This window comes from Protopterus annectens, chromosome 15.part0, assembly GCF_019279795.1.
Source record: "Protopterus annectens isolate FY-2018-M chromosome 15.part0, PAN1.0, whole genome shotgun sequence".
NCBI classification, from domain to species: Eukaryota; Metazoa; Chordata; order Ceratodontiformes; family Protopteridae; genus Protopterus; species Protopterus annectens.
Genome location: NC_056749.1, coordinates 140512049 through 140527204, shown reverse-complemented (window position 1 = coordinate 140527204; position 15156 = coordinate 140512049). Strand labels below are relative to the sequence as shown.

General features: G+C 38.7%; 1 protein-coding gene across 2 annotated transcripts in view; it reads right to left on the bottom strand.

Moving 5' to 3' along the window:
• Positions 1–15156, bottom strand: part of DIAPH2 (diaphanous related formin 2) — a 5354951-nt gene that overhangs the window by 3302977 nt on the left and 2036818 nt on the right. For both annotated transcript variants that reach the window (XM_044057628.1, XM_044057629.1), the window contains exon 10: positions 40–153. In XM_044057628.1, the coding sequence (XP_043913563.1) occupies positions 40–153 (114 nt within the window). The remainder of the gene's footprint in view (positions 1–39; positions 154–15156) is intronic.

Below are 15156 nucleotides of genomic sequence, written 5' to 3'. Positions count from 1 at the left end.
AAAAAAAAAAAAAAAAAACATATGATCCAAATTACTTACAGGTAAGATTTTTCTTAATCCACAACGAAGAAATTCATTCCTTAGGTGTATCCTGAAATCGAGATCTTCATCCACAGATGTGAGTAGGGCATTGATAAACTGCATACACGCAGACTGCAATCAGAAAATGAAAAGTTTAAGTATGGCACGTAGACAACAGCATGAAGAAAAAGGCAGAAAACAGTCAACAGTGATACTTCTACAAGTGAAGACATTACACTTAACTCATATACAGTTACGAACCAGCACAGTAGTTTCCTTAGACTGGTATTTACGGCGGTACAGTGGCAGCCCCATTCTGAGCACAAAGTCATAACCACAAGTGAATTATCAGCATATTAAAAAATCAAATATTAAATCATTTAAACCATTTATTAATGTGCATTTAGGATTCAGTCACTAAACAATAAAATTATCTTCAAATTCTCAAAGCCAGTGTTAAATTTTATTTTCCCTACACAATCACAATGGTTAATGGCAAGGCAGTAAATTTAAAGGTGAAGATTTTGCACACAGCTGTCAAGAACTGTCTGCAGATTAAAGGAAAGGGGATACAGAGGTGGACGTCCTGCATGCCCATCATTACTAGGATAGGAAGTAAGGGCTTAAAGTCTCAATATTTTTGTTTTCCTCTACTGATGGAGTTTTGTGAAACCTAGACCGGGTCTCCACTGATGAGCCTTTCTGGATCCAGAAAAAAATCTTGAATAAAAAAACCTTTCTTGTTCTGGCAAACATTAATGGTTGAATGCTGGTTATTTGCCCAGTAGCTGTTTTATTAATGGTAGAATCAGTGTAAGCCAATCCCCCTCAGGTACTTGGAGAGGGCTGAAACTGGAGAAAATACACGGCACTGTGTACCCTATTGAAACTGCTTCTCTTATGTCTTTGAAAATGTTGAACCACGAAGTGTAAAAGGAAAAGCCATCCTCCTAAAAGGTGTCTGTGACTCTGCCTGCGTGCATGTGTGTGTGTGTGTGTGTGGGGGGGGGGGGGGGCAGAAAAAGATGAAACAAACAAAAGACCTGATTACCACTACATGTTCTTTGGGAAAGGTTCATTCTACTGTGAAACTTCTGTTCCTTTTGTACTGATTCCTACTTCTTTCAAAAAAATACCTTTTATTTTATAGCTTCTTATTTTGCATTCTTTAAAAGGCCATGATAATTATAACACAAAAGTGGGAAATCCTCATGCAGAGCCAAGCTTCATCATCCATAAAATACTAGGAGATGGTCCCCAGTTATTTTAGAAGGGAGGTGATAATTTAAAAACATTTTTTTTTAAATGGTTCCAGCCCACTAAGTAGAAATGACTAAGAATTAATATTTCCTTGCGGCTGATGTGAGTTTAGTACATTAAAGACTGTCTTTATAACTTGGTTGTTAAGACTGGAAACATGTACAGGTCAGTGTATTTGTAATTCTGCAATAACTGAAGCATGTGGCTTCATGTATTCACTGCTTTGCTTTTTATGTTAACAGGATTACAAGAAATTCCATCAAAAAGCTGAAGACCATCTGTATGCCCTGTACGGTAAAATGGAATACAAACATACTTTAAAATTTACTTCTTTTAAAAGTTCTACATTTTTTTATAAAAGGTTATGCAAGTTGGAAAGGGGAGACTTGAAAATAAAATTATACAAAAGGGATCTGTCCAGGCAGTTTCAACCCCGCCCCCTACCCGTAATGAACTGTATTAAAACTTATTTTAAAATCTGGCTTATTAATTTATTATGCATTATTGATGATGCTTTTATGTTCTTTCTTTGGATTTTTAACCATGTTGCTACTGCATTTATACTGATACACATCTCTTTTTTTAGTGTTAGACACTTGATTTTTTAATCAACAGCTTTTCACCATCTCGTGTTTTTATTGATTAATGAGATTTTACATCTACTCGACTAATTTCAGTGATGAATGCTTTAATATTTTCTGATGAATTCCTTGTTTTTACAGGGGATCAAAGTGCTCAACATAACTGGTCTACATTTCGCAGATTTTTTTTTAACTATAAATATATAGTATCCATTTAGACCTCTCTCTCTTACCTTATGCCGATACACAGAAATCGCATCCTAGAAAGCACTCGGTAGAGTCATTTTCGCCAGTGACCTCATATCCAGATCCCAGCAAGCTATAATCAAAAGTGTACTCACCTCTTTTTGACTATTTATTGTCATAAATCGTAAAAGCTCTGACAAAACCTTCATCCTCTGAAAACCACTCAACAGCTTTGGTCACTTAAGCTTAGCAGACCCATGTATGTTTTTCAGTACCCCTGAATGTCAGTGAATACCCATCTATTACAGAAAGATCACTCATTCTCTTCAGTAGTACTGTAGAAAAACACTGATGTCTTATGCTTACCTCTTGCTAGAAATTTCCCTCCCCCAGCTGAATTTCCGTGCAGCTATTGGCCTCTGAAACCCCCCCTTCACTCTCATTTCAAAATCCTTCTTAAAAATAGGTTCTGCAATTGGCTCAGTGACAAGTAACGATAAAGCAATACAAGCTTGATTAGCAGCCTAAATGCTACAGAACCCAATGCTGAAAGCAGAATGACTGAACACCCGTCTGTCTTGGGAGGGGGTCGCAGAAGAAAGGTCATACCTGGGGAGCATATAGTCACCCCATGGATAACTAAAACTGGAGATCCACACAGATTAGCAAAGTCAAGTCGACATATGGGCACAGATCTAGAGAAACATAAGTCATTGTATATGGACAGTCCACTTGATATGCACTGGTCCATATCCTCACATAGTGTGCATAAACCAGTACTTTCAGGAAGTTACAGACTCAACATAAACCTACATACAAGCTGTCAAATGCAGTATAATGACCCCCTCTGCATCCATTTCACTCTTCAGTTGTACTTTCATTGAACACATACCTGAAAGGTTGCCCCAACTAGGACAATGCCCACCTGGCAAGGACACATGTTAGAGGTGCACCCCATCAAGTGCTGGCTCTGGAAAGGTCACAGTAAAAGGATACACAGACAGATCTAAGGTCAGACGTAGATGACCCTGATAGTAAGTCTGAAAAAGCAACTGACAAAGTGAACACAATGATATTGTTGAATAAATGATGGATGAGACCAAGTCATATTTGCTGTTATCTGTATAATTTTGTCTGTGTTACATTACACTTGCTTACGCTTTTTCCTCAAACACAGCACTGTGTGCCATTTGTCTTACTGGAACCAAACCCCTCTTTTATGTCTTGCTTGGTGATTTTGTGTTTATGACCAGTTTTAATTACGCTGCTAGCCCCAGAAAGTAATATAAACACAATTTCTTCACATAAAAAATGTTTTTTTTTATATTTTAAACAACTTTTAAACTGACAGAAAAAGAGAGCCCTACCATTTAAAAGTACAATATACTCTCTTGACAGTCCATTAAAATGCAAACCCCTAGCTTTAAAATAACTTTCCTGAACAGCCAAGTGTTAACAATTTTTTTTTAAAAGAAGTTCTCCCTTTTTTCAGGAAAATAATTTATCTGCCCAGCAAAGGAATAGCACAAGCTGACCTTGAACCTCAAGCGCCTTAGACGAGTGTACTTTTTGGTGGCAGGAAAGCTCTGAAGATCTTGCCACCCAAACTTGTCTTTTTAGTCAGCAAAGTTTGACCTGACTGAATGTTTGGGAGTGTGAAAGGAAACTGGCCAACTGTTATATCTTCGCAGAATATAACCCATATACCTCGGGCTACAGCAACAGTGACCAACATGGACAATTTCCATAGTTCACTTGAGGCATCCCTACTTCATCTCTGCTTCCATGACAGGACAGTTGCAGGACAGCAGTGATGTTACTGTACTGGTGTCTGAACTGCTCACTGGTATGGGAGATGCCAGTCACTCTGGGCAGCTGACCTGCAAGGGTGTACCAGGTATACATATTACATAAATGGAGCTGCATAAGATTCCAGTACCTGCTCTCTTTTAACATGCCATGCAGGTGCTGTCCATGGGGCACTTAAAGTGGCAGCTATTTCCATTCATCTAAAATAAGAGAAAATGCCAACCTGAGAATCAAACCCCATAACGAACTCTGAATCACTTCTGCTACACCTTAGCACCACAACATAGGTTGTACTTTTAGACTCGTCGCACTGTCTGCACGAGTAAGCATGCACATCATCGTCAGCAATGAGCAGCTGGCCATGCACACCCTGAGTACAGCATATCTGCGTGAACAAGCAGGTGCAGCACTGTCAGACATGAGCAGCTGATCATGTACACCCTAAAAACTACTAAATAATAAATAACTCGCTCCTATTCACCCCCAAGTCAGACTCTAGAAGCAAAGCTTCTTCAGTATCACCTCATCAAACAGTGCAAAGATTGAGTCGGGGCCAGCACTAAACATATCGGGGGGGGGGGGGTTTGAAATAAATGGTTTTGGTGTAAGATCAGGAAATGACAAAGCGCCAAAGTAGCTGGTTAAGGCTCTAAACACATTGATCACTGCATGGTCCCCGAGCACTTTAAGTGGATGCTATCAGGTTATCATCACTACTCTTGTCCACTACACAAACTGGACAAGTGTCCTCCCTTAAAAAATACATTCAACAGTACAATCATCTGCTACAAACACAAAATTCTACTCAGTATAAATGTATCTAATAACAGCAGAATACACTTTACTTTCCAATTATGTTTCCAAAATCTGCAAAGCATACATCCTCCTCCCAAAACTGACGGACAATATGTAAGCTTTAAAGTTAAAATTAAAGCAACAAATGACAAACTCAGACTTGCTGTGTACATTCTACCAGTTAAAACCATGCCCTAACTGTCTTACTGGACTGTAGGCATTCACAATGCTGATGTTAAATATTCCTCAGAATAAAATTTGTATTTATCATATAAAAGTGCCTGAAGTGTTTGATGTTACTTGGGCACGACTTACAGTAGATAATATACTAGCATTCTAGGACATCATGTATAACATAGCTAGTCTCTTTTAACTGTAATATATCTGATCAACATTATGCAATCTGTTATAATGTATAAAGACATTAATCCACTGCTGTATATCAGTCACTTCAACTGTTGCTGATACTGTTGGAGCTTTTCTCCCTGGGCCTCTGCTGAAACGGGACCTCACACCCACTCGGATATTCCCTGTAAACAATGGAAATAAATAAATCAGTGTCATTATTGAAGGAACAGGATGTACTACAGGTTACAAAAGGTCCAGCTGTTGCAGGTGCACAGGTACTATTAATGATGGGTGGGCAGCCTGATTCCAGGAGATTACGTTCTATAGCAAGCAACACACAGTGAACAGCTGACATGCTATGGCAGGGGCATACTGCACTACCCCCCCCCCCCACGATTTGTCTAATCACCAGAACCAGGATTTCAGCATACCAAGCAAACACTCAAATTCCTGGTCTAGGCAAGTAAAGTGTTGTATTTATATTTGGCCATGCTTTGTGGCTTCCTTTTGGGCATCATCAGCTATGGCTACAGGTGATGTCCTGTATTACCTGCAGAATAGCATGGATGTATGAGATGTATACATAATCCCACATGGCCTATGGAGGGTGAGAGATACGTACTTAAGTATAGTGCAGTGAGAGAACAAAGCAGTATGTATGAGGTGGCAACTAAATCTGCATTTTAACAGTTGCACAGTTTAAACAGATCTACCTGAAGGCAAAGAGATTTCTGGATCACAGCACAGAGGTGAGCACATTAAATGACTGCAACACGCCCAGCATACATCTCAAACTCTTAGCACAAGAAATCTGGACAATGCCTAAAATAATGGCGGAGGACAAAGGCTGAAAAACAGGGCCAGATTTTAAATATTGGTCTAACATACTTACAAAGTTGCTAGAATATAAGGAGTTGTGTTAGCATGCATTTTCTGAAGGATATGAAGCCTGAAACCGAAATGTTTGTCAGTATATAGTGACTTAAACCCTCAATGATTTGCCAGTACACCACAAAGTTTATGAGGAGCAGACCAAAAATGTAAGGAAAAAATATGGACATTCTGTGAAAATCTGATCAGTTGAGAGGTGTGGGCCCCATAAATATCCCCATTGAAATGATAACTTTATGCAGAAATAGCAAGACCAAAGAAAATCAGTAGTTACTGAAAAAGATTTTAAGTGGCAGATGAAAACAATAACTACTATTTTTTCTGCAGTAGTTATAAAACAGGTAAGACAGTAACTACAGACAGCTTCTATGCAGGTTTTCAACTCGGCAGCAATGAATGAACATAACATGGCTTCGAGAAGACTGCCAGTAATCTATGCCCACTGTGTCTGCTTCAGTAATCCTCGTTACATTCCAGTTCTGACAAGATGAAACAACCCAAAGCACATATCTAATCAGAAATTAATAGACAGAAAAGGGACCATATGTTCATATTACTTTTGCCAGTTGAGGTTCTGCTTTAAGGGTTTGCAGCAATACATTTTTTACAAAAGAAAAATATTTATTTTCAGAAACATTAAAGAAAGTTTCACTTGCACCTATGTTAAAGTTCCAGTACAAGGAACAGCATTAGGCTATAATGAAGACTGTTGGGAAATGAATTCACTTATGTGGTTACACTGTTTAGGGTGACACTAGACTACATAAATCAATCTGAATTTCTTTAAAAAAAAAAGGCCAAAAAGTTGATGCAGCATCAGTACGCCAAAGTAGTTGTTTTTGCAACAGGACCACCACATTACCTCAACCCTAGGACGAGTGTCACTGTAAGACATGTTATACGAGGCATGATGACTCACATCTGAAGCTCACCTGGTAATTACACATTCTTTCTGCATTAACATGCACAACACAAATTCAGTTCTGAAAATTAACTTTACTAGCAATGTTTTTTCAGAACATTTATTTATTTTAAAAACACAATGCCAGAACTGCATTAAATACATATTAGTTTTGGCTAGAAGTCATGTATAGTTCATCTTCTATGGAACATTATAATGCAGTTAACAAAAAAGAATTTGAGTTAATTATTGGAAATATTCTCTTTATACATGAGCATCAGGATCTATTTACATGGCAAATGATCTGCTTATTCTAAATGTGGCTACATTTCTGTATAGCATTCTGTAGTCGGGCACGCAAATTTTGTATACAACATATGCACTTTCCTGATTTGTTGTCTCGTGTTTGTGGTATTAAGTACATCAATCAAATATGATTGAGTGATCAAATAATGGCTTCAACGAAAAGACTGTGACTGCGAGAAGGATGAAAGCCATCAAAATGCCAGTCATGATTAGTGACTCAATTCACGTTCTTCAAATTCTCTAAAATAATTGAGGTCTGAGGTATTATTTAATGTTTGCTGACTGGGGTAATACACTGACTGATCCTTTTGGATGTGTTGTAAACACAGCTAAGAAGTGGTGCACAAATAACTTTATTAAGCAAAGCCCATAAGGCAAGCCAACACATTAGCCCGACTCTTGTCATAGGGGACTCTATTGTACGACACACAGATGCCCGACTCACAAGACTGAATAAGGGGAAGATAACGGCTAGTTGCTTATCTGGAGCCAAGATCCACCAAGTTACACATTCACTCAAGTCACTACACCACAGGCATCAGTATGATTTTAACCTAGTCCATGAGGGAGTTAATGACTTCAGACATACTTCCCTGGACTGTATGAAGACAGACATTGTTGATCTCTCTCAATATGTGCCTCAGGCATGTATGTGCCTTGCACTAAGCAGCACTCTACCTTCACCAAGGAGGATGCCACAGTATGAACAAAAGATGACCAACGTTAATAATTGGCTTAGTTCCTGATGTCTTTCCAGGGAGATTCAATATTTCTCACCATGGCAGGTCATGATTAACAGGCCACAGTGCTTTGCAAAGGAGTCTGCACCTGTCTCCCCTAGGCTTCAGAACAATGGCTAAAACTTTATCTACCCCTTAGAGTACTTTTAGTCAATGCCAAATTGACAAACCTACCAACATAGCAAATAAAAGCCAAAGAAATATAAAGATGTTACTGCTGAATGCTAAAAGCCTAAACAAGAAACTCTACACCCTAACAAGAGCTCTTCACGCTGGAGAAACAAACATCTACACCATTACAGAGTCGCTGTTTAAATCTGCAGAAAGTACTCCAGCAGTGCAAAGCTTCAGTGTCTTCCACACATTTCTACAATCAGCTGTACAGACAGGCTCAAAAGGTGAAAGCGTCTCGGTCTAGATTAGCAACAAGCAAATCTCTGCATTGGTTAAACAGGATGATGCCCTAAGAGTCCACACTGAGACACATGGATGGTCCCACTCACCAGGCTGGAAAAGGAGAAAGTCATGGTCAGCTGTCTGTCCAGTGCTAGGATTCGTCAGATCATGCATGCACTCAGGTTTCTCAAAAACAAGCACCATTATGACTTTGTCATAGTTCATGTTGGAGTGAACAACCCGAGATGTACCTCAGTGGACTATACGAACAGAGACATGATTGAGTTCTATGAGTTTATGTCCCAGGTAGGTACATCCCTAGCCTTGAGCAGCACGTTACCCCAAAAAATGACTGATTTCAATAACTGACTTAGTTTTTGATATCATTTGAAGGGGGATATGGTTTCTGTCACCCTGAGAAGTCATGGTCAACAAACCTCACTGCTTTGCCACAGATGGTTTGCACCTGGCACCACTGGGCATTCAGTTACCGGCAAAGGCTCTTGTCTCCCCATAGCGTGTTTTTAAGCAAGGTCTCAAAAACAAACTTACTGACTTGAGACTTGCAAAATAAGGGTTACGATGCTAAAAACTAGGAGCTTAAACCAAAAACTGCACACCTTGGAAGCATTTCTATCACTGGAAGATGTAAATGTCTGTGCAGGCACAGAAACCTGGTTCAAGGCCGCAGAGTAGCCTGCCTTGCAAGGCTACAATGCCTTCCACACCTTCAGGCTGCAAAATAAATGTGTAAGAACCACAGGAGGTGGTGTTTCTGTCCATATTAGAGATAAATTCACCTCCTGTCTAGTTACACTGGACAACGCCATGGAGTAAATCCAAGTTCAGGTAACGGTGGGTAAGACCCCATTCAAGTCACAGCCAGTAACAGATCCCCTTCATGGATAATGATCCACATGAAACCTACTTGACCAAACTGGAGTCAATCCAAATATTCCCAAACACTCAGGTTATGGGGAATTTCAGTTATACCACCATTTATTTTTTTTTTATTTTACATTTGTTGACCGGGCTAGTCTAACTGGATATATTTCCATTTTCAGTAGAGGCCCGGGGAGAAAAGCTCCAGTAGTAGACCAATTGATTATAAAATTTGAAATAAAAATACACGCGATGCAAATCATAGTTGATACATAGTAAATGAAAGTAGTTAAGTAAAGATACTAGAAGAAGTAAATAAAAAAAAAAAAGTGAAGATAAAAGATGACATGTACATTAATATAAAAGTTACAAATATTATGTGCTAAATTAATTACACAAAAAAGTGAGAAAAGGGTCTGAACCAATAATGAAAATAAGAGTGTTTTGTGATCAACAACAGTATAAAGTCCATCCGTCTGTTCCATTGTGTTCACCAGTTCATTTCTGCTTCAAAAGGTATGCAAAGTGTTTGCAATATATAGAAAGAGGCGCAAATAAAAATTAGCAAAACCAGATGGTTAGTCAGGGTTATAAGTTAGTAAACTGGGAAACCTACTCTAGCCCTAACTCACTAGTGTAAAAGTTCCTTGACTTCATTAACTCAAAGGCCCAGGAACAAATTGTTCATACCCTGACAAGAGGAACAAACATACTAGATCCGTTCCTCATTAACATGAGAAACACATGCACTGCCGCAAGTGCTGGACCACAAATCATTCACCTTCAAGCTGGCACTAATACCATAAGTCACAAAAGGAGAAGTCAGACTAAAAAAACTAAACCAAGGCAAACTATACTCTCCTAGGAGAAGGTATCAATGCATTCCAAGTCCCACTCCCCAACAGGAAGTGGTAATTACACCAAAGCTTACACTAAAGCCCTGTACAATCACTTGCACAAGTGTACAGACTCGGCTGTTTCAGAAAGAATCTAAGCCAGAGCCCCAAGCAAAAACAAGCCACCATGGTGGACATCCAGCATCAACAAACTTTACAACAAAGGCAAAACGTTGCTGTCCAAGAAAACTAAGACATGGCTCCAACAATAGAAAAGCACCCTCCTCAGCCTCAACAGGCAAATAAGACAACATGTCAGATTCTCTAACGGCATCTTTGAGAAAAACTTGGCAAGCACAGCCAAGGATAACCATAAGGCCTTTTACAGCTACGTATCATTAACTCAAATACCCTATTCATGAGAGACATGAACTACCCCTCTATGTACTGGGAAACGTACACTGCCCTCATACTCACAGGCAGAATGATTACTGGACTTTAACACAAATACCTTTGACCAGAAAGTGCACACCCCTCAGAGATTTAAACATATGGACCTGGCACTCACTCACCAATATGGAAGAGCACTTTGTTATTCTAACAACCCTGCCTACAACTCCTTAGTTACCACCCTACTAACATGCCCCCCTCCATATAGACACTCATAGTACTCGGAACACAAATGGGTTTGGGATGAGAGAATAGGCTTGTAAGGGCCCTAGTGGTCTCTAGCTTAGTAACACCCTATGAACTTATGGAGCAGTAAGAGGTCATACTGGTATTGTTTTTCCAAGCCTGCATAACAGCTGTCAGCTAGTTATCCTACCATAAGGAGGATATTTGACTCCTTTCTACATATATTACTGGTACTGGTTCTGATACTGCTGGTAACAGAATAAGGTAAGACTAGAAACAAGGCTAAAGGAAATGAGAGAAAGGCCCCACCCATCCAAACCAGAAAAGAGAATTTAGTGAACATTTAACACATTAAGCAGAGATGATTACCCAGAATGGGACAAGAACACTTGAAAAGAAATGCTAAGGATTATTCTGGTTGGTAAGGAAAACACCTGAAAGAATTATAAGGCCAAGTAGATTCCTTTAACGAGAGTTCACCAGATAAACAGCGGCTGCATAGTATTCTGACAGTAGCAACAAAGAAGCAGATGGGATACTCCATAACATTACAAACCTCTCAGCACTTTCACAACATCTCTTCCTTACCTTAATTACTTTAAAAATGAACACAACCTCAAAGGGCTGCCTCCTTCGGTTTTCATGTTTTCCTTAATTTCTTATAGCACATCGTATCTTACCTTTTTTTCTTTCTAGAGTGGCATAACTGCACAGTGGCTCAAACCTCTACTATAATTTAAATTTATATTGCTTTATGTTGTACATGCATTCATTAAGTTAATTTGTACACTGCTCCATTTCACCTTTATGGAATCCCAGGTGAACACAATTTAACTTTTTTTTATTTAGCTTTACTTAAACATCTTGTAGTTACAAAAAAAATCATTATTCCTTGAACTTGCTGCTAAACCTCTTCTTTATATATATATATAAGACACCAGATCACTGTTATTTTCCATGTAACTATTTTGTATTTTTGTTAGGCAATACTGTAATCATTACTGTAAATTTTTTTGTAGTTTTCTGGAGCTTTTCTCCTCGGGTCTCCACTGAAAACGGGCCAAAAGGCTCAGCTGGACTAACCCAGTTAACAAGTGGCAAATAAATAAACATTGTTCCAAGTTTTTACATCTTTCCTCTAGTTTGTGGTGATATTTGTGGCTGAAAGGGTTTGTTGGCCCAAACCACCAAGCCAGTTTAACCAGTTAAAATATAATTTGTTCATCTATTCTTAGCTAGCAGCATCATAGGCATGTAGTTGTACATATTCTGTGGAAAGTGATGAGCGTTAAGGAAGGAAAGGAGCTTTCGTTGTATTTACACATGTAAACATTAAGACAACTAATAGTGTTTACTGCTTGTAATGTGTAGGCTCGTGGGTGGCTTTTTAAACATTAAGACAACTAATAGTGTTTACTGCTTGTAATGTGTAGGCTCGTGGGTGCCTTTTTAAACATTAAGACAACTAATAGTGTTTACTGCTTGTAATGTGTAGGCTCGTGGGTGGCTTTTTAAACATTAAGACAACTAATAGTGTTTACTGCTTGTAATGTGTAGGCTTGTGGGTGGCTTTGTAAACATTAAGACAACTAATAGTGTTTACTGCTTGTAATGTGTAGGCTCGTGGGTGGCTTTTTAAACATTAAGACAACTAATAGTGTTTACTGCTTGTAATGTGTAGGCTCGTGGGTGGCTTTTTAAACATTAAGACAACTAATAGTGTTTACTGCTTGTAATGTGTAGGCTCGTGGGTGGCTTTTTAAACATTAAGACAACTAATAGTGTTTACTGCTTGTAATGTGTAGGCTCGTGGGTGGCTTTTTAAACATTAAGACAACTAATAGTGTTTACTGCTTGTAGTGTGTAGGCTCGTGGGTGGCTTTTTAAACATTAAGACAACTAATAGTGTTTACTGCTTGTAGTGTGTAGGCTCGTGGGTGGCTTTTTAAACATTAAGACAACTAATAGTGTTTACTGCTTGTAATGTGTAGGCTCGTGGGTGGCTTTTTAAACATTAAGACAACTAATAGTGTTTACTGCTTGTAATGTGTAGGCTCGTGGGTGGCTTTTTAAACATTAAGACAACTAATAGTGTTTACTGCTTGTAATGTGTAGGCTCGTGGGTGGCTTTTTAAACATTAAGACAACTAATAGTGTTTACTGCTTGTAATGTGTAGGCTTGTGGGTGGCTTTTTAAACATTAAGACAACTAATAGTGTTTACTGCTTGTAATGTGTAGGCTCGTGGGTGGCTTTTTAAACATTAAGACAACTAATAGTGTTTACTGCTTGTAATGTGTAGGCTCGTGGGTGGCTTTTTAAACATTAAGACAACTAATAGTGTTTACTGCTTGTAGTGTGTAGGCTCGTGGGTGGCTTTTTAAACATTAAGACAACTAATAGTGTTTACTGCTTGTAGTGTGTAGGCTTGTGGGTGGCTTTTTAAACATTAAGACAACTAATAGTGTTTACTGCTTGTAATGTGTAGGCTCGTGGGTGGCTTTTTAAACATTAAGACAACTAATAGTGTTTACTGCTTGTAATGTGTAGGCTCGTGGGTGGCTTTTTAAACATTAAGACAACTAATAGTGTTTACTGCTTGTAGTGTGTAGGCTCGTGGGTGGCTTTTTAAACATTAAGACAACTAATAGTGTTTACTGCTTGTAATGTGTAGGCTTGTGGGTGGCTTTTTAAACATTAAGACAACTGATAGTGTTTACTGCTTGTAGTGTGTAGGCTCGTGGGTGGCTTTTTAAACATTAAGACAACTAATAGTGTTTACTGCTTGTAATGTGGAGGCTCGTGGGTGGCTTTTTAAACATTAAGACAACTAATAGTGTTTACTGCTTGTAGTGTGTAGGCTCGTGGGTGGCTTTTTAAACATTAAGACAACTAATAGTGTTTACTGCTTGTAATGTGTAGGCTTGTGGGTGGCTTTTTAAACATTAAGACAACTAATAGTGTTTACTGCTTGTAATGTGGAGGCTCGTGGGTGGCTTTTTAAACATTAAGACAACTAATAGTGTTTACTGCTTGTAATGTGTAGGCTCGTGGGTGGCTTTTTAAACATTAAGACAACTAATAGTGTTTACTGCTTGTAATGTGTAGGCTCGTGGGTGGCTTTGTAAACATTAAGGCAACTAATAGTGTTTACTGCTTGTAATGTGTAGGCTCGTGGGTGGCTTTGTAAACATTAAGGCAACTAATAGTGTTTACTGCTTGTAATGTGTACGCTCGTGGGTGGCTTTTTAAACATTAAGACAACTAATAGTGTTTACTGCTTGTAATGTGTAGGCTCGTGGGTGGCTTTTTAAACATTAAGACAACTAATAGTGTTTACTGCTTGTAATGTGTAGGCTCGTGGGTGGCTTTTTAAACATTAAGACAACTAATAGTGTTTACTGCTTGTAATGTGTAGGCTCGTGGGTGGCTTTGTAAACATTAAGGCAACTAATAGTGTTTACTGCTTGTAATGTGTAGGCTCGTGGGTGGCTTTGTAAACATTAAGGCAACTAATAGTGTTTACTGCTTGTAATGTGTACGCTCGTGGGTGGCTTTTTAAACATTAAGACAACTAATAGTGTTTACTGCTTGTAATGTGTAGGCTCGTGGGTGGCTTTTTAAACATTAAGACAACTAATAGTGTTTACTGCTTGTAATGTGTAGGCTCGTGGGTGGCTTTGTAAACATTAAGGCAACTAATAGTGTTTACTGCTTGTAATGTGTAGGCTCGTGGGTGGCTTTGTAAACATTAAGGCAACTAATAGTGTTTACTGCTTGTAATGTGTACGTGGGTGGCTTTTTAAACATTAAGACAACTAATAGTGTTTACTGCTTGTAATGTGTAGGCTCGTGGGTGGCTTTTTAAACATTAAGACAACTAATAGTGTTTACTGCTTGTAATGTGTAGGCTCGTGGGTGGCTTTGTAAACATTAAGGCAACTAATAGTGTTTACTGCTTGTAATGTGTAGGCTCGTGGGTGGCTTTTTAAACATTAAGACAACTAATAGTGTTTACTGCTTGTAATGTGTAGGCTCGTGGGTGGCTTTTTAAACATTAAGACAACTAATAGTGTTTACTGCTTGTAATGTGGAGGCTCGTGGGTGGCTTTTTGGGTAGTTTTTTTTTATTTATTATGTTGCTTTTATGTTTAGTAGAGTCACACTACTATTTTAAAGTTGAGCTGCTTGTGCAGTGCATTATGAATTTTCTGTATCCAGTTGATGCCTGCTATAAAAAGATAGCTAAATTTGCCACTAGCTGTCCTCGTAGAACCCATCATTGTAAGGCCTTAGACAACTATTTTGGTTAGAACTACCTCACCAACTCATTCTCATGCAACTCTCTACTGCCCACCAAATGTACTATAAACCCGATAAAACACCAGCTCTACAAGGCCTCCTCAATCTCCATATATGTACCCGTCCACTAAGATCCACTAATAAAGCTCTAACTGAAGTAACCAGCAGTAAAAATAGCTCAGGTGACTCTCTATACTCCTAATACATTGTTAAACTGTGGAATGCCTTACCACTTTAAATTAGAACTATAAGTAGCTTAAAAAAACA